The sequence below is a fragment of the Caretta caretta genome, chromosome 8, assembly GCF_965140235.1.
Source record: "Caretta caretta isolate rCarCar2 chromosome 8, rCarCar1.hap1, whole genome shotgun sequence".
NCBI classification, from domain to species: domain Eukaryota; kingdom Metazoa; phylum Chordata; order Testudines; family Cheloniidae; genus Caretta; species Caretta caretta.
In genome coordinates, this window is record NC_134213.1 from 6332704 (window position 1) to 6352437 (window position 19734).

The following is a 19734-nucleotide window of genomic DNA, read 5'->3' on the forward strand; positions in this document are numbered from 1 at the left end:
CTTTTAACACACTCTGAAGAGTTTTTTCCAATATTCTAGCTCTTTATTCTACATGCTTTTTCAAAGGCAAAAAACGCCTCTCTCTCTCTCTTTACTAAATGGAGGAAAGACCATGAAAGGTTCTAGAAGGGTTTACATTCCAAAACCAGTGATCGCTTCCAAATTCTACCACACTTACTCTGAGATCACCCCAACATTCAAAGACAGAAGAATATTTTGAGTGATTGAATTTGCTGAGGCAGAAGTGTCTGTGACTGGACATGACTGGGAGTCTTTACTTTCTTTATGTTCTTCAGTTACGAGCTATGAGTAATTTCAAGCGGAAGCCACAGAGTCTATTGTTGTTAGTCATGCAATTTGAGCAAATACTGAAGAGATGAGAGTCGGCACAAAGGTTTCAGAGTCATGAGCCAACAGCACACTGAGAAGGAAACTTCTTAAACTTGAAGAACACCACAGTCTAGGTCTCCAGAAATACATAGCCCATCATCTCCCTAGTAAAATGCTTTTGTTCAATGGACAAATACGAGTTTATGTTACAGTGGCACTGGAAACAAATCAGAAAGATTCAGTCTCAAGGATCAACTAGGCTGAAATGCCCCCACATCTCATAGAGAGGGAATGACCACCCGAGTACGGAATGCACCCTAAAGGTCCCTGCCCCACATCAGTCCATAATTCACCCTCTCCCCATTTCTGGTTAAGACCCTCCCATAGCTGCACTCAGGCACCAGCCAGACACCGTTCTGAAAATCAACCAGCAGGAGGGCCTGGTAGATTGATGCCCATCAACACAGTTCTCCCCCACAAGCCCAGCTTCACCTTGTCAGCAATGCCCATGCATTCTGGCAGCTAGCGGGAGAGAGCCAGGCATACTGGGCTTTGGCTTGCACTGCGAGGTTAGTGCTGGGTCAGACTGAGAGCTCTGTGTACTGAAGGCATCTTCTGACCCACACAACAGACAGCAACCTCTCCTTAGCCACACTGCACTCACAAACCCTCTGTGTTACCTCCCCCAGCCAGGAGGGCCCCCACCTCCAAAGGCTAGGTGGTGTTTCAGACTCCATGCCCATTCAGTCCTTATCTGCTGGGAATGCCAGGAAGGGCACGAGTATAGCCAACCCCAACCCAACCCCTTCTTGCTAGCGCACCAGGCCTAGCCCCGGAAAGGTTTTGTAACCATCTGGCATTTGAATTCCCTCACCTTTACTGATAACGTTGTCTATAAAGAAAGGTTAATTTACTCTCCGCCCTCAGCAAGAACCCCATCACCTGTAACAACCAATCAGCTTCTAACCCTCACCCCATGCTATGAGATGTGGCAGCAGGAGATAACATGTTCAAGCAAGCCCGTCCACCACAGGGCACTGCAGATCTTAAGAGTGCAGGTGCCTTGCCTGGGAAAGAGAATTGCTGCTTTCATTTACTATATTCTTACTTGCTCTTTTCTTGATAAGGTTTCTGGTGCTCTCCTGAGCTGAGATGTGCAGGTCTCAGTATAGTTCCCTGTGGACAGAGGGCCCCCTCCCCACAGTTGTCATTTTGCTGGTGGTCTCAGAGAAGCCAAGAATTGCAGGGGCCACAGAGGTTACGCTCCACCTCTCAGTCCTAGAGGGAGGTTCCTCCTGTTCGGAGTTGAGACACACTAGCAGATGCAACCCACACTGGAGCTGTTCTGTGGAGGGATAGTCCCCTTTAAGTCATTCTCTCAGAGCTACAAGGTTTACACGGAACAGAAAGGGCCCCCCTAAGAATGACCCCTTAACAAGGGGCTTTCCCAGACAGCATAGAGCAAGTATAAAGGATTCAACCCTGTCCCCCTTCTCGGATACCTGAGAAAGGGTGAAGAAGAGGGGTAATAAACAAAGGTTAATAAGAAGAGGGAATAAACACAGTGAAGATGAGAGCTTCCTGCCTCTGGCAATGGAATATCCCCAGCCCAGCCTAGCAGATGGTGCAGTGGAGTTTTTGTGGGTCATAGTTTTAGCTGGAAACTTTTGCAGACATCTACATTGGATATACCTAGTATTTAGAAGTCATTCTTTGATGTAAATTGTGTTCTAGTGTATGGGGAGTTTGCAAGTGGAGAGGGGGTATTATGGAGGGAATGAGGATGTCAGAGTTACAGGGTGGTTTTGGTCACTTGTCCTGAAGACAAGCAAATGTAGAATACGTGGTATCCACTTTGCCTCAGAAAACTGGTATCTTCTTCCCTTCCCCAACTACTCACTCAGCCAGTATCTCTTCATCGGAAACATCCTCCATCTCTGAGCTCTCTGCTACTACTGGGTTCCTGTATCCAGAGGGGCTACTGCTTCCAGAAACCGATTTCTTTCCCTGTGTGTTTCTTACCATGGAGGGAACCAGAAAGACTTGCAGACATTGCTCCCCTCCCTCTTTAAACCTGAGTTCCTCCTTTCAGGAGACCAGGGCTGGGGAACATGCCTGTCTCTGAATCCATTCTCCTTATCTGCTACCTATCAGCTGGGCTCCCAGCCCATTCCCTCTGTGCAGATCTAAGGGTGCTTTGAGACTTATGGGCACCTTATTCCCAGGGAGGAAAAGGTCACTTTCTGCTTTAGTGCTGTGAGCTCAAATGGTGTGTGGTCTTGTAAGTTAGCTACATTGGCTATAAAAATCCCCTGAACAGGAGGCAGCTGGGAGCCTAGTACCTGAAGATCACTGTGGGTTTATGCTTAAAGATAGGCATAATTTTCTCCAGCTCTGCCTTTTCAGAGGACAGCCGATATTTTCTATGACTTGCAGTAGCTGTGTGCCCTCAGGTATGTATATCTTTGTCTTGGAGGAGGCGAGGCTGAAAGTCTAGCCGTGAAGCCGCCTGTCTATAATGACCCTGCAGCAAGCAGCACCTGCCAATCATGCTCAGCATGTTGTCTTCTGTGACATCCTCCTGCAGACACAGTAATCAATGTCATTTGTGGGTCTTCAGACTTTGATTTTAAGAAGGACATCTGAGCAACAACGTATTTGCTCATGGGCTGCTTTGGTGTATAACATCCCCAGTCTTTCCCCCTTGATTTTGGGCTTTGTTTTAACCCAGATCTAATACACCTGTTTTCTGCTTGGTCCCATTGAGCACACGTTGCCCATCTGACTGCAAAAGGTTTAGGAAACTGCTGACTGTTGTAACATCAATAGGGCAGTGTCGTTACATGATGCTGGCAATACTCGTGGGGTGGATTTTTCTTTGTCACCTCTAAACAGAGGGCTGCATACAGCACTGACTTGCAGATGAGACTGGATTTAAAGTCCTTGTATAAGCTGAAGCCAGAATAAGTCTTGGGTTTCTATCCCCATGCTCCTGTGACAAGCCTTTACATGCGCGGGTTTGTTCCAGCTGCAAATCCTCCGGCTTTTATTACCAAATCTCACATTCCTGGATTTGACTCTTGGAATTAGGAACTGGAGACACAAGCCAAAGAGGTGCTTGTGAAACCTCCCCTCGCTCGGATCACCTTTGCAGTGACCTCGGTTGACCTGAGCACAGGAGATCCCTCTCTTCAAAGACAAACCATGGTTCTAAAGAACCCTGGAAAGCATTTGCTTCTTTCCAAATGAATTACAGCCGTGAAGACTGTGTTCACTCCTAATCAGCAATATGCAGGGCAGATCTGATGGTGTCAGGGGTGACCCTGATACCAGGGAAACCATTCTCATCATGGAAAGCACTCACTGCTGACTTCACTCAAAATGCTGAAATTCAGTGCAATCAGCATCTTACTTGGCATCCTTAAAGGAACAGTACTTGGAGCAATAGGTCATCTCCACACACTTCTTCCACTCACTGCATAATCAGTTTGTGGAACTCACTGTCACAAGACATCTCTGAGGCCAAGAGCTAAGCATGATTTAAAAAAAAAAAAAGGGCTGGATATTTATATGGAGAACGAGAGCATCCACTGTCACCTTAGATGGAACCATCTTACATTGGATAAGGGATATACATTCTCATGCTTTGGGGAATAAGCGAACCATGAACAGGTTAGGAAGAAGTGTCCCCTGTATAAGGGACTGGCAGCTAGAACCCAGGTCTGCAGAGCCTGGAGCAGCAGATATTCCCACAGTGCCGCTTGGCGGCCATAGAGAAGTACAGCCAGGGGACAGGATGGAGGATAGTACAGGAAGTACAGCCAAAGAGATCCAGAGTGACGGTGTCTGATTGGCCCAGTGCCCCTACTTAACCCCAGGAAGTTGTCTGGGCAACCGCACAAACCTTGGCCTGCTGTAATGCCAGACTTCACCTGGTCTCTGTCTCCATCCTGACTTCAACCCCAATTCCTGCCTCTCGATTCTAACCCAATACTGCCTCTGATCTCCAGCCTGACTCTGATTCTTGCAGACCTCAGCCCAGCTGAGGCTGCTAGGCCAGACTTCCTGCACCCCCGTCCCTTATACCTGCTGGCAAGCTTTGTCTGGAATTGTCCACTTAGGGGTGGTTCTTGAAGCTTCCTTTCATGCGTGTGGTACTGGCCACTGTCAGAGACAGGATGCTGGAATGTATGGACCCCTGGTTACTTCCAATGTCCCCATGTTCCTACTGGGCTAATGTCATCCCAGGTGTAACTTTTTAGGGACCAGTTGCACAGCCCTTACTCACCCTGGTGAAGATATGTGTTTTCCCCCTTCTGGGATATCACAGTCTTTCCACATGAACTGTCTCAGGCAGCCTTCCCATTCACTGCCCAGGCTGTGCCACTTCCCCAGTGCCTGGCAGGGGAACCTAGGCCTGCCCACTACTCTGGGTTCCAGCTCAGGGACCCTCTAATCACCAGCCAAAGCCTGCAACATCCCAAACATTGCTGCCATTTCCCTGAGCCTTTTCCTACTCCATCCCTATCAGGCTTCCGCTCGACCACCCTTCTAGGTAAACTCTTCCTTCAGGGCTAGGATCCCAGTTCTTTCTCTCTCCCCCTGGGTCTCCTCCTTTCCCTCTCTAAGCCCAGAGAATGACTGCAGGCTTCCACACTGCAGCCCCTTTCTGCTGTAAACTTCCTTGCTTTATACTAGCCCCACCTGCTCCTACTCAGCTGGGCTCCATCCTTAATCAGGGCTTGCTCATCAAGGCTCATCCTCCCTCAGATGTGGCCTATTGGATTACTTAACCCCACCTGGGCCACATTAACCCTTTGTTGTCTAGTGTGGGGTGAGCATTCCATCACAGGGAGATATAAGGAAAGAGGGGACCGTTAGATCGTCTAGTCAGACCTCCAGTATGTCACAGGCCATTATCTTTCACCCAGTTGTCCCTTTAATGAGCCCAATAACTTGTGTGTGGCTAAAACATATCTTCCAGAAAGGCATCTAGTCTGGATCTGAAGACACCAAGAGATGGAGAATCCACCATTGCCCTTGACAGTTCGTTTCAATGGTCGCTGTTAACAATTTGTGCCAAAAGAAAGAAAGAGGGAGAAGGGTCTAATGAGGGGGTAAAATGGGAGAGCAGAATAAAAGAAAGAGGGTGAGGTAGAGCAAGAAAGCACATGAGGGGGGGGGGAAATGAAAGAGGGAAGGGGACAACAGAAGGGAGAAAGAGGATTTTAGGCAAACTACCTTCTCCTTTTTCAGGGCCTTGTGGTGAAAAATTCAGGTGCCCTTGACCTTGGAGCTCTCTGTGTTAACTCTTTGGGTTCTGCTCTTGCCCAAGCTGGGCATGAGGTCAGAACCCTATCCCCAGCTCTGCCAGCAGAAGCTGTTTTTTTCTGTTGGCTGATACCAACGCACTGTTGCTTGCTGCTCCTGTTCCAGCATGCCTGGCTTTCTTTCCCCTTATTCTGACAATGAACAGGAGGCATTCTGTCGCTGCAGGCAGAAATGATCTGTTTCCATTGTCAGCACGTGGGCTCGGACAGGCTGCAAGCACAGGGCTTGTGCATTCCTGGCCTTGCAAACTTTTCTTCCAGCTGGAAAAGAACTGTAAAGACGATACAGGACCTCAGTTAGTTTGCAAGTGATCTTCAGGACCAGCCTGGAGGAGGCGACAACCAAGGAGTAAACATGTTTGTGATGGTTCTTGTCTGGGATTTTGTAAAAAGGCCACCCCGCTCAATGATTAACCCAGGCAGTAAGAGCTCGAGGGAGTTAACCGCTCCAGTGGCATCTAACCTCCATGTTGTGTGTAGGAGCTGCGTTGGCCTCTGGAGCTCGAGCCTCCTGGCTAGTCATTGTGCCTTTCCAAACCGTGACAAGGTACCTTAACCATTATTGTGCACTGGGGCACAGACAAGGAAATCAGCCAAAAAACCCAGAGTGGATTTCAAATCCCATTAGAAAGCCTGCTCAGCATTGGCCAAATCAGAAAGGAAAACAACAATTATCTGGGGGGAGTGGGGGAGGGGGTGCTTTTTTCCAGCTCCTAGGAGGAAGTGGTTCAAACAGCTGTGTGTAAACATCTCTTCAGAGCACAAAAGCTAAGGGAAGTTTCCCTTCCATAATGGTTTTGCCTTCCACTCTAGCCCTCTGATTTCAGAGTGTGCCTAACAGAATGGCAACAAAGAAAAAATTCCACCTGGCTTCCCCTGAGCTTCGTGTCCAGCCTCCGCCTCTGGGGCTCCGAGTGCTCAGCTGCCAGAGTTGTGTGAACACACTTTGCATTTGTGTGTCTTGGCAGGCACGCAGCATTATAGCTCTGTTTGGGAATTAGAACAATTAACCGTTAACCACACGTGCTTTCTGGGCTCAGGACAGGCTGGTTAACAAACCGTGGAGAGGCATCGCTAGCTGTGACTGGGCACGGGGTGGGGGGCACAGAAACGAGTTTGCCCTCGTGGAACTTGCCCTGGGGTCAGAAAGAGAAGCCAATGGAAGAGAGACCCCCCATTGTACCCAGGATATGGACATAAAGCAAAATCAGCCCGTGCTGGTGAGCAGGGTCCTCCATTATCCACGGAGAAGGTTTAGCCTGGGACGTGATACATGTGTCATAGAATAATGATGATCAGTAGGACCCAGTCCACCCACCCTCTATTCCTTCATTTCTCTGTTACTGTGATGCTTAGCCAGAACCTGGTTTGTTTTCAGTTCCACCACCATCTCTGTCTGGCCTCCTTTTTGTGACTAACTTTCTACCAGTGTGACGAGGTGAGGGAATATCTTTTATTGGACCAACTTCTGTCGGTGAGAGAGACAAGCTTTCAAGCCACACGTTGCTCTTCTTCAGGGCTCGAAAGCCTGTCTCTCTCACCAACAGAAGCTGGTCCAATAAAAGATATCACCTTAACCACCTTGTCTCTCTACATGACTACAACTACACCGCACCCATTTCACCCATGTTCCCCCTTTCACATCCACTTACCAACCTTGCGTCCACCTACCTATCCCATCTCGTCAGACGTAAGCCATGGCTACAGGATTCAGCAGTCTCAGCAGGCACCATTGCTTATGACTCAGCATTTAGGCCCTGATTCAGCAAAGCACTTAAGCATGCGCCAAAGTGTTTTGCTAAATCAGAGCCTTACTTGTTCTCATAGACATGTTTGTTCCTGTCCCAGCGTGGGGGGAGGCTTTGATGATTTCTTGAGGTCCCTTCTAGCGCTACATTCTATGACAAGGGGCAGATTCAAAGACTCCTTGATTGCTGTATTATTGCTTCTTGCTCTTCTACCTCTGCTCAGATGTAGAAATGATGACTGGGGGGGGAAATCCATCACATATATCCAAACATAGTCCGTTAAGCTATGGCTTAAGGCAAAAGACCTATCTGGCTTCAAGATTAAACTCGATATGTTTATGGAGGAGATGGTATGATGGGATAACATGATTTTGGCAATTAATTGATCTTTAAATATTCATGGTAAATAGGCCCAATGGCCTGTGATGGGATGTTAGATGGGGTGGGATCTGAGTTACTACAGAGAATTCTTTCCTGGGTATCTGGCTGGTGAATCTTGCCCATATGCTGATCGCCATATTTGGGGTCGGGAAGGAATTTTCCTCCAGGGAAAATTGGAAGAGGCTCTGGGGTTTTTTTGCCTTCCTCTGTAGCATGGGGCACGGGTCACTTGCTGGAGGATTCTCTGCACCTTGAAGTCTTTAAACCATGATTTGAGGACTTCAATAGCTCAGACATAGGTGAGAGGTTGATTGCAGGAGTGGGTGGGTGAGATTCTGTGGCCTGCATTGTGCAGGAGGTCAGACTAGATGATCATAATGGTCCCTTCTGACCTTAATATCTCTGAATCTATGAAAGCTACTCTTGTTATAAGATACATTAAGGAGACCAGGTTTACTGCTTTAAATGCATCGCATAAATGCTTATCGTGGCAGCTGCCACAGCTGCAGGGTGTTTCTCGCAGCCACATGCGATTTTCTGCTGCCTGTAGCACTTAGACACTTGTACACAAAAGTAACTATGACCAAATTTAAAACAACAGTATCTATCCAGTAACTGTATTAACCCTTGGATCAGACACAGGATATAAAAACATTTGTCTCGTCAGTTTTGACACCCCTGCAAATGGCATTTGACGCATTCCACTCTCTTTTTAAAGGCAATCCAACTGACAACAGGTGGTAGAATGAAAGAAGGGATGATGTAAGCACAGTGAGAATGACATATCCCCTAGACAGGCTGCTACAGGCACACACATGCTGACAAATATACACATATACTACCACCCAGGCACACTATTCAACAATTCGTGTTCAAAAGTCCGAGGTCAAGCCTCAAAAATCATGAGATTAACTTAAAAATCACAAGTGTTTTTAACTATATATGTGGGGTTTACTTTAATTTGCCTTCTGGTTCCTGAGCCTTGGGGTACACGCAGTCGCATTTTAAAGCTTTTATCCCTAACTGTGAGGGCTAAAAACGTACTTTTTAAAAAAAATGAAAGCTGAGATTCTCACATCATCATTCGACTCCAGGAGTTGGGGCTTAAAGCACCATGTGTCTCAAAATCACAGGAGTTAGCAACACTGCATCACACACACACATTCAGTAGGATATGAAAAATATACAAGGTCTGTTCCCATATGGGATCTGGAATATGCAAGGTAAAGTCTAATCTTTCCCCATTTATTTTCAAAGGTACTTTTCTCATATGGAGATATTTCACCAGGAATTGGCATTTGTGTAGCAGACAATGGGTGAGATTCAGGGAGGCCAGCCAGTGGACACAGCTGCTTACTGAGGGCAGGCAACCCCGTGAAACAATCTGGTTTCAAAAAGGTGCCTTTGTGGTTGTTAAGCCAAACATGCACCTTAGCAATGGCCTCGTCTGGAATCTCTCATACCCTGTGCTCTCCCCACTCTGCAGAGCGGTCATGCCAATAAAGAGAGACAAGGAGTAGAGAACATTTTTGTCATGCTTATTATAAATACTAAATAATAATAATACCTAGCTTTGCAATGGCAGATCTCAAAGTGCTTTTCAAAAGAGGGCAGTATCATTATCCTCACTTTATAGATGGGAAATCTGAGGCACAGAGAGGGGAAGTGACACCCAACAGGCCCAATAGCAGAGCTGGGACTAGAACCCAGGTCTCCTGAGCCCTAGTCCAGGCTACTAGGCCACACTGCCTTGTAACAGGGTGTCTAGTCTTAAAGCAGGGGACTGTCAGACAGGCTCCCTGAATTCTATTCACAGTTCTGCCACTGACTTACTCTGATCTTGTGCATGGTCCTCAACCTTCCCTGCTTCCATTTGTCCATCTGGAATAAGGACATAATAATATCTACATTGCAGAGATATTAAAGGTGCCAAAGCACCTTCATGAATGCCTGGAAAGCTGTTTGGGATTCTCAGATGGAAAGTGCAATAGATTGTAATTACACTTACTATGATAGTTCATTATCATAGAATCATAGGACTGGAAGGGACCTTGAGAGGTCATCTAGTCCAGTCCCCTGCACTCACGACAGGACTAAGTACTATCTAGACCATTCCTGACAGGTATTTCTCTAACCTGCTCTTAAAAAATCTCCAGTGATGGAGATTCCACAAACTCCCTAGGCATTATGATTGGTTATTGTAAGTATTATTATCGGTCCAAATCTGAGGTCCTCACTCAGTGTTCACACAAATTCCCATTGACTTCAGTTGGAGTTTGCGTGAGTAACGGCCCTCAGGATTTGACCCATAACGAATACATAATAAACCAAGCAGTGACTGCTGGCCGTGGCAGACCCAGGGCTGTGACACAGAGAGCTCACAGGCAGGAGGCTGTTCATTGTCAGAAAGTCATGCATTATATATAACATTTCCATCAGCTGGAAGAGCTGGTTTTGAAAACAATGCAGAGCTGGCAGCCCTTCTGAACAGGATCACTGTTAAGACAGGAGAGGAGTCACCACCAGGATCCAGCTCTCCTTGGCTAGCTGCTTGTGAAAATCATCGATTTAAAGGCCAGGAGGGACCATTATGATCACCTGGTTTGACCTCCTACATAACACAGGCCAGAGAATTTCACCCACTAATCCCTGCAACAAGCCCATGCTAGAGCATATTTTTTAGAAAGCCATCGACTCTAGATCTAAAGACTTCAAATGATGGAGAATCCACCATATCCCTTGGAAAGCTAATCCAATGGTTAATTACTGTCACTGTTAAAAATGTGTACGTTATAGCCTGGATTTATCTAGCTTCAGCTTCCAGCTGCTGGCTGGGAGAGATATTCTTCCCCTCCATAAAAAGGAACTTCAAACTTTTGCCCAAAATACTGTAACATTTAGAGATCAATGTTCAAAACGGAGAAACAGGAGGCAACATTTCCACATTGTAAAACCACTTCTACTCACAAGCATGGGAAGTTTGCTAGTTTGGGGTCAGGAAATGCTCTCTTCCCACAGTCCTCTTGCTTTTTCATCCATTTACTTAAGGGGTAACATTGGCACTGGAATCTCTGGCTCTGGCTGGCGAGTTGGAAGAGCGATTTGTGCCATCCACTCCTATGAGGCTTGGAACTCAAAGATTATCTCTCTCTTGGCAGGTCTAATTTCCACCACTTCTCGGCAGCTGGATCGAGAACACAAGGCTGAACATATCCTAGAGGTGGGTAATGACGAAGCTGTAATTAGTTTTATTTACCTGCAAGTGTTTCAAGTCCTCAAAGAACATTGCCTTGCAAGTTGGCGCACAGAGAAAGAGGCTCGTACCATCAGCTCCCAAGCGCTGGGAAAGATAATTAAATGTTGGCTTTTTTTTCCTGTGTTGCCCCAAGTGCCAGCTGCACAATGTTTTTGAAAAGTGCCTCAAGATTTCCTAACGGAAGAGTGGAGGAACACGAGGCCTGTTGCCAAACCATGGGGAACGAAGGGTGGGAATTGCAATTCTAGCCTCTAACAAGATGGACAATGATTCATTTGTAAGAGACCAAGGCAGAGAAATTCACCCTTATTTATCTTAGTGTACGGCGTTATCAGAGCCCAGTCCTCAGGTGCACTGAGCTCATGCTGGGTGCCATTGGATTGCAGGGAAGGGAAGGGGCCTCGCCAATCCTAGAACTCTGCTGGGGCCAAACTAACACCCAGTACAAGTTAGAGAAGGCACAGGAACCCTATGGACCATTCCACCAGCCCAGGATTGCCAGAGCGTTAACTTGGCCCCTATGCAGAAAGGAAAGCAAGGGTGGTACAGAGCAAGCTATGCTGCCTTTACATCACCAGGAGATTCCCCTACAGTAGAGTGATTTCCATAAAGCTGAAGGAATCCCCAGTTGTGCTGAGGAACCAGCCCTCTCCTCCCTAATAATAATGTTTAGTAATTCTAGAACACTCTACACACACATACCTTTTCAGTCTCACAGCATCCCCAAGAGATCTGTTTATCCCCATTTAACAGAGGGATAAACTGAGGCACAGAGAGGTTAAGTGACTTGCCCCAAGCCTCGGGGTGAGTCAGTATTAGAACTCAGAAGCTCTTATCTCCAGCGCCTGTGCTCAGTCACTTCAGTACATTTGTCAATGTCTTCCTTGTTTCTAAACTCAATAGTTCCAGGCAAGGGTGAATTTTCCTGTCCCTTTTCTATATTTCTGTGGATTTCATGATCATTTGGGAGATATTTCAGCACACTATTATTCTACAGTTTCAGGACTTTTCTGTTCGTTTTCTCCCACCCTCCAAGAATTTCACAAACACATCAGTGAAAATGGCCAAATCCTAAACGAAGACAAAGAACTTCCATCCCATTTGTTTCATAGATTCATAGATATTAAGGTCAGAAGGGACCATTATGATCATCTAGTCTGACCTCCTGCACAATGCAGGCCACAGACTCTCACCCACCCACTCCTGCAATCAACCTCTCACCTATGTCTGAGCTAGTGAAGTCCTCAAATCATTGTTTAAAGACTTCAAGGTGCAGAGAATCCTCCAGCAAGTGACCCGTGCCCTATGCTGCAGAGGAAGACAAAAAAACCCCAGGGCCTCTTCCAATCTGCCTTGGAGGAAAATTCCTTCCTGACCCCAAATATGGCGATCAGCTGAACCCTGAGCATGTGGGCAAGATTCACCAGCCAGATACCCAGGAAAGAATTCTCTGTAGTAACTCAGATCCCACCCCATCTAACATCCCATCACAGGCCATTGGGCCTATTTACCATGAATAGTTAAAGATCAATTAATTGCCAAAATCATGTTATCCCATCATAGCATCTCCTCCATAAACTTATACAGTCCCTGTATCCAAAACATTATCAATAACTTGTCACACAAAGATCACAGGTCAGCTCTGAGACCTTGTGCTCAGTCTAGGGTGTCAGTTTTTAATGACTTTTGGCTTTAATGACTTTTAATGACTTTTAATGACTTTTCACACACACCATGGGGAGGTCATGACTGCCTGTTCATGCATCCAGAACCCTGGAATAACGTATATATTTGTGTAGCAAGAGTAGGACCGGATTCAAGCACATCCGTTTTACTCCACTGATTTCAATGGAATTACTCCTGATTTATATCAGTGTAAATGAGAGGAGAATCAGGTTCTTAGAGTTTATATCTATAATGACCCATGGCCTGGACTATTAGAATCTGGGACCTTCAGTGCTAAGAGCAGGTATCTCTAGCCCTTCAGCACAAGGTGCAATTGTAAATGCATCTCCTCTTAAGTGGACCAGCCCTAGACAATACCGCGTAGTGTGACACACAACTTCTGCAAGCTGCAAACGCCAGAGAATAACTTGGTCACATGCAGTTGGATAGGTTTGAAATTTCATCCAGGCGGCGGAAGTGACATTCAAATCGTGGTGGCGGACAAATACACATACATAAAACAACCACCCTATATTTTTACAACTGCCCTTCATGATGAGGGTTGGCTGTTGTGTTCTGGCTCATGACAAGATGCTCCTTTACCTAGTCCCCTGGTTTGCTTGCAGGTTGCTGTTTCGGACAACGGAGATCCAACCCTGAAGTCCACTGCCAGAGTCGTGATCCAGGTCCTGGATGCCAATGACAATCCTCCCAGCTTCCCCCACAAACTCTTCATGGTTCAGCTCCAGGAGAGAGCAGCTTCTGAGGCTCCACTGCCAGTTTGCAGGCTGATTGCCTCAGACCGTGATGTGGGGCAGAATGGACAGGTCACCTATAGCATGGAGGAGTATGAGGAGGGGATATTCACAATCAACCCTGCAACAGGCACGGTGCTCTCCAGAAAGGCTTTCCCTGCCTCGGAATACAACATACTAACGGTGAGAGAGGCACAGAGAGAGAATGCACATGAAGGGAGACGGGTAGGGGGAAAGCGGAGAGGGAAACACAGAAGTAGGAGGGAGGGAGAAAATCAGAGAGGAGAGAAAGAAGATGGATAAGATGAGAGGGACACATGGAAGAGAGAGAGAGAGTGGGGAGGGGGAGATGGGCACAGATGGAGGGACAAAGAGAACCAGCGAAAGTGAGATGGAGGTATGAAAAATGGAGGAAAAGTCTGAGGTGGAATGCACCACATTCTTCCAGGGAGAATATCATGTTCCACATGATGTCACCTGGGCTTGGATCTGCGTCTGAGCTTTCCCATAGATTTAGAGGTGTTTAGATTTGGGGTTCTGGTTCAGATCCATTGCAGAGAGGAGCCGGAACCCAACTCACAAAGTTTCAATTCAGGTTCAAACTCCTGCCAACTTCAGGGGCTTTTGGATCCAGGCTCCTGGCCCAGGTCCCTCTCTGCTTTGACACAAGCATGGGTCTGATTTGGAGTGAGCCTGGGAAAGTATAAGGGTTTGCTTTGTGACCAATAGGAATTTGGTTGCATGACGTCTCTGTGAAAGCAGGTCAAACTTTGCCCATATGAGTGAGGTTTGCTTTGTGGTTTATGGGCACGTTCAGGCTTAAAACTCAAAGAGAAACTGCAGGGAAGTATCATGCAGAGCCGGGCCCTGAGAACTTCAGCCCAACCTGGTTAGTGTGCAAGATTGCTAAACCAGACTTCTCTCTGAAACTCAGCCTGTGTATTCATTGGCAGGTCAAGGCGACAGACGGTGGCAGCCCCCCACTTTCCTCCAGCGTGCGGCTTCACATCAGTTGGGTCTCTAGCCCAGGCCCTTCCTCAGAGCCACTAGCTTTTGACGAGCCGCATTTTAACTTTGCTGTGATGGAAACGGACCCTGTGAACCACATGGTGGGAGTGATCAGCGTTGAGATGGGACCCAGCCAGCTCTGGTTTAACATCACAGGTGAGGCACCAGTGGGAAACTAGTGCTATGGTGTCTAAGAGCTGGAAGAATTTTGCCCCAGTTCTCTGGGCATTCAGCACATACATGCCCAGAGCAAACAAAGCAGTTTACTTAAGATTATAGGAGAAGCCTCCATGTAGGCACTGAATGACATTCAGGCTGACTACACAGTAAACATAGCTGCCCCACTAAAAGAGTCGGTGCCCAAGAACAACTACCCATCGTATTTTACAGTGACATTTCTGGCACTTGCCCATCTATAATGAAATCTCCTGCTTTGGAAGATGCTGCGGGTGAGACAGACTCACATGGCTCATGGGAAATATGTGGCAATCATGGCTGTGCAGCCTAGTAAAAGACCTTTTGAGCTTTCTGTTTGGCTGACTTGGTTACCAGGCTTGCTTTGCTCAGGGCACTGTATGATTCCTCTAGAAAACAGTTCTTTCTGGATTCCTTCTCTTCTTCCTCCCCTGAGTCTGCTCTTAAATAGCCTACGATTTCCATGAGATCAGGTTTGATATAGACTGTGTGTCTTTCCCGTACTTTTGATGGAAGTGCTTACCCAGGACAGTTCTCCTTTTTAGAACTCCCCTCTGGGACAACTTTGTGGGAAGGCAGCCTGTGAAGTTGGGGTGAATTTGTCCATGGATCACACTGGGCAGAGATAGAGATTCAGAACTGTCATGCTGTTCAGTGCTCAGTATGCGCCTGGTACCATGGGGAGATTATGTCACGTGCCTATTTGGCCTAGTCCCGGCTGGGGTCCAGTCTGCAGGAATTGTCCTTCACAGGCAGAGCTTTAAGTGTGTGAGTAAATCCTTCTCCCGCCTCTCTTGCATTTGGGCCAGGATAATGAAGTACAAATACAATTAACAATGAGCCTCGACCTTGTATAGCACTGACAATGCCAACCCAACGTTTCTCTGGCTTTATTACCACTTGCCTGGATTTTATAGCCCCCAGGATATTTACCTCTGAATTTCATCACAGCGTTTATCTTCCCTTATAGTTTGGGCCCTTTCTGATCTCCTGCATGCCAAATTCAGAAAAGGCAGTTGTGAATGCATTGGCTGTTAGTCGGCACTTTGTGAAGTGCTGCATCACCATGCATCTGAATCCGTATTGTTTAATTTATTTTACGCGGCTGGTGAAGTTGTGATTTGCAGCTGAATGCTGTACTTCTCATGCTGCAGAAATCAGGAAGCCTTGGTGCGGAATTTGGGACTAGCCTTTCCCTGATATCAGGGTTTTTCTTACTGGAGGCAGGGTTTGACAACTGAGAGGGTGGGAGCCTAGACTGAGCCACCTTCAAGGGGGTAGCAGCTGAAGAGAGGGGAGGGATTTCACATTTTCCTTGGGGGGCTCTGAGCATCTTCTTTCCTCTTCTACTTGGGGTCTTTACTTACCTGGTTTTCTCCTCTCCTCTGGCGCCATTTCCCCATGGAAGTGAGGTTAGAGTGCTGATCGCTTATGCTGGTGGAAGGGAAGCCACTTGTCAATTTCTTTTCCTCAGCCTCGGCTTCTTTTGTCTGTCTTGCACTGTATCAATCAGGATTTTCCCACACACCCTGATAGCTGCACCATTGGATGCTCATAGGAAAATACACCTGATTCAGAATGTTGGGGAATCTGGCTGCTGTCTGGCAGAGGTGTTGGGGCACATGATAAATAGCCCTAACAGCCTCTAACCGTCTATAAACCAGCTTATTCCAATGGCATTTTGCATGTCATATGTGAATAACAAGCAAATAGAGTGTGAGACTCAGTGCAGGGGCGGTCATCCTTGGGCTGCCTAGCAATAGCATGAGGAATGAGTCTTCCACTGAGTTCCTCGAGTCTGTGCTATGTGGCCATCTGGGCTGAAGGAAACGGCCTTTGCTCACACTGGGAGTGCCGTCTGCTTCTGCAGCTGTTCAGCGTTGGGCTTCTCCGAGAGCTTGCAGGCTCCCTGCCATGGCAGGGAAGGACACCACTAACTTACTGTCAGTGCGACCCTGGAGTTTGAAATCCACTGCAGCTTTCCCTTGTGCAAAGTCACCCCCTTTCCCATAGGTGATAAGCCTGTAGCTCTAGAAATCTGGAGAGTGGATGCAAATGAGGTAATGCCCTAATTTTCAAATTTGAATATCCATGGCATCATTCGCATAAAATCACTCTTCTTCCCTCCCACCCTCTTCTCTGTCTCCCATCTGAGATTTTCCTCAAACCCTTGTTTCTGTTCAGTTCCCTATTTCACAGCTAGAGTTTCCCCCTGGCCACACCTCTGGCCTAGCTTCTCCCATCTCCATCTCCTTTCTGGTCCCTCTCTTTGTCCCTCAGATTTCCCACTGCTCACCCACAATGGGATGTCCTGACCATAGAAACCCTGCCTAGAGTGTAGCCCCCAAACCGCCCATGGCCACAGAAGTACATCTAGAGCAACATAGCTACATAGTACCATTCTATTCACTACCAGTCCTCTAGCCCTCTCTGTGGCTGTGAGTGAGCTGAGGGTTATGGTCCTCAAGGCCAGATCTCCATGGTTACCATTCTCGAGGGCTCCTAGGGGTCTGCATGGTTTAGATCCCTAATGCTTCCAACCAGGGCTCTTACTATAGAGATGCGGCCTAGAGCTCCTTCCTCCAAACCACTCCCCTGTCCTCCCAATGAGTGCAAGAACTAAGAGCCGGTGCCCAGGGACGGGTGCCCAAACTTGGGAGTCTCTAGCCAATCTGGGAGACTTAGTAGCTCTGCCTTCCCCCACCCAGCTCTTGCAGTGACTACACTGAGGGCTAGAGGCAATCCGTGGAACACAGGGCTCCCCTCGGGGACTGGGATGGGGGTAAAGGGAGGAAAATTCCCGCCCAATGTGAAGCCAGCACATTCTGTCTCCCCTGACAATTCTAGGCCTGGGTCACCTTCCTAGTCCTTCTCTTCAGCTGGAGATGCCCCAGTGTTCCCTCTGCCTCTGATCAGGCCTTTTAGATTCTTTACCAAACAACAAGAAAAAGGCTTTCACTGGCTCATTCTCCCCATGGGACCTCCCTCCTGTCCTATCTACATACTTCCCTCCATGTCCTGGCGGTGGGACATTTAGAATGCCTGCCAGCTGCCAAGCTTTAATTCACACACACCCCAGCTTCTTTGGAGCAAAATTCTTCTTTTATTATATTGCTTCCCCCCCCACACACACACACCCCTCCGTTTTATTTCTCTTCCCCATCCCAGGTGGTGACGATGACATGGATTTTGATATTGAAAAGAGCACAGGCAGCATGGTCATTGCGAGAGCCCTAGATGCAAAGAAGAAGCCAAGCTATAACCTTACAGTAGAAGTCACTGATGGGTCGAGTTACATCAGGACCCAGGTAAGTTCCCACCCTTCCTGAAGGCGGTTAAAGTTGCTAATCTTTCCATTGCCTTCAACAGGCTTTGGATCGGGCCCTAGCAATGCGAGTCTCATTGCATTGTGCCTATTTGGGGTTGCTGTAAATCCCTCTTACGCTCCCCAGGCTCAGGGTTTAGGAAGATGAGGCCTGCGCCCCAAGGACTGTACACTCTAATTTAAACTCTTGCACTCAATCCCTTAGTCATTTATATCAGAAGAGTGGAAGCAGAAGAGTCCCACAGGAAATCAACCTAAGTGAAAGAAGGGAGTTGCGGGGGATGAGTAAGGAGGAGGCTGTTTAATCCTTTTATCAAGGTCCTTTGCTCAGCTCTTACGGCTGGAGGAGCGAGAGTGAGAGGTCAGAGAGGACATGTAGCAGCGGAGGATCAGTATGAGTACAGCGCTGTACACAGCGGAGACCCAAGGCCCTGAGAACCGAAAGGGCAGCAGTGACCGATTTCGGGGGGATACACCCATTCAAATGTTATCCCCATTTCTTCCCTGTTTGGCACTGCAGCAACCTCTCTCGTTCTCAGCACAAAGGGGACTACTCTCAGGCTGGTGACGTGGAGAGAAGGCTGGGGAACAGAAAGGAGGAGACATGGGCTCTCTGCTCTACCCCTTCCTCAATTCAGTATCCAAAAGCACATCCCCTCTCCACTTGTGTAGGCTGAGGATGCTCCACCCTGAGAGGGATTGCTCGCTCTCAGACTATTACCCTGCAGAGACAAGGAGAAGTCAAAAATCAACAAGCATTTTACAACGGGATTCTCACCTTGACTGACCCATCAGTGCTCCTTGTGGTGACTCGTTGTGGGAAATTCCCTGGGGTGGTATGTAGGGGGAGGTTAGCAAGGATGTTAGACAGGCAGAGGCTGCCATTCCACCAAAATTCATTGGTGACCACCTGCTATCTTCAATGTCACAAACTATCGTTCCAAATAAAAAACAAACACCACTTTGGCTAATGCGCATTTGTGGCCTCCCACAATCTCATCATCGGTTTATTTTGGCACCAGTGGCCACTGCGGGATGTCAGCAAACTTGCTGTTGCAAAACACTATGGCATGTTTGATTTTGTTAAAAAGGAAGCAAATCATTACAGCGGGCTGGGCAAGATGTGGTCAAAAGGTGCAGAGGTGGGGGTGTAATGGGGAGGGCAAGGGAAGGATTCAGGGGTATTGGATAATGGAAGGAACCAGCCAACCTCCGCAGCAGAAATAGGGTTTGCGGTTTGCAGGTTTTACCATAAAATATTCAAGGGGGTTATTCTTTTTTAAATATTTTCACACTGCTCCTGATATGTACAAGCTCCTCCCACCCACCATTCCCGCTCCCTCAGTTTCCCAGTGTGAAATTAACAAGCAACAGCCTGACATTAGCCAGCAAAGCCAAGACCAGTGGCTGCATTCATGTTTTCAGGGCAAACGGTGAGCGTTTCTCCATACACCAGCAGCAGACACTTTCAGGCTTTTTAGACTGAGAGATCAACAAAATTACAGTGAGCAAAGATAAAGGCTCAATGAAAAGAGCACAGTGGGCATCTTCTTGGACAGCCTGCACGGAAATGAGCACAAAATGGCTGCATTCAGGAAACAAAGGCACAACAGTTGCGTACCTAACTTTACCACACACTATTTACTGGTCAGTCTGTGTTTTGAATTTTTCCTGCAACCCTTTGATTAGTGAATAGGATTGGGCCCCGGAACAGGCTCCCCTAAATAATGCACTACTTCCT

The 19734-nt window shown here is 47.4% G+C and overlaps 1 protein-coding gene across 2 annotated transcripts in view; it reads left to right on the forward strand.

Annotated features, from left to right (window-relative positions):
* Nucleotides 1–19734, forward strand: part of FAT2 (FAT atypical cadherin 2) — an 83398-nt gene that overhangs the window by 21546 nt on the left and 42118 nt on the right. For both annotated transcript variants that reach the window (XM_048861655.2, XM_075131245.1), the window contains exons 4-7: nt 10948–11009; nt 13337–13648; nt 14419–14629; nt 17837–17976. In XM_048861655.2, coding sequence (XP_048717612.2) covers nt 10948–11009; nt 13337–13648; nt 14419–14629; nt 17837–17976 — 725 coding nt within the window. The remainder of the gene's footprint in view (nt 1–10947; nt 11010–13336; nt 13649–14418; nt 14630–17836; nt 17977–19734) is intronic.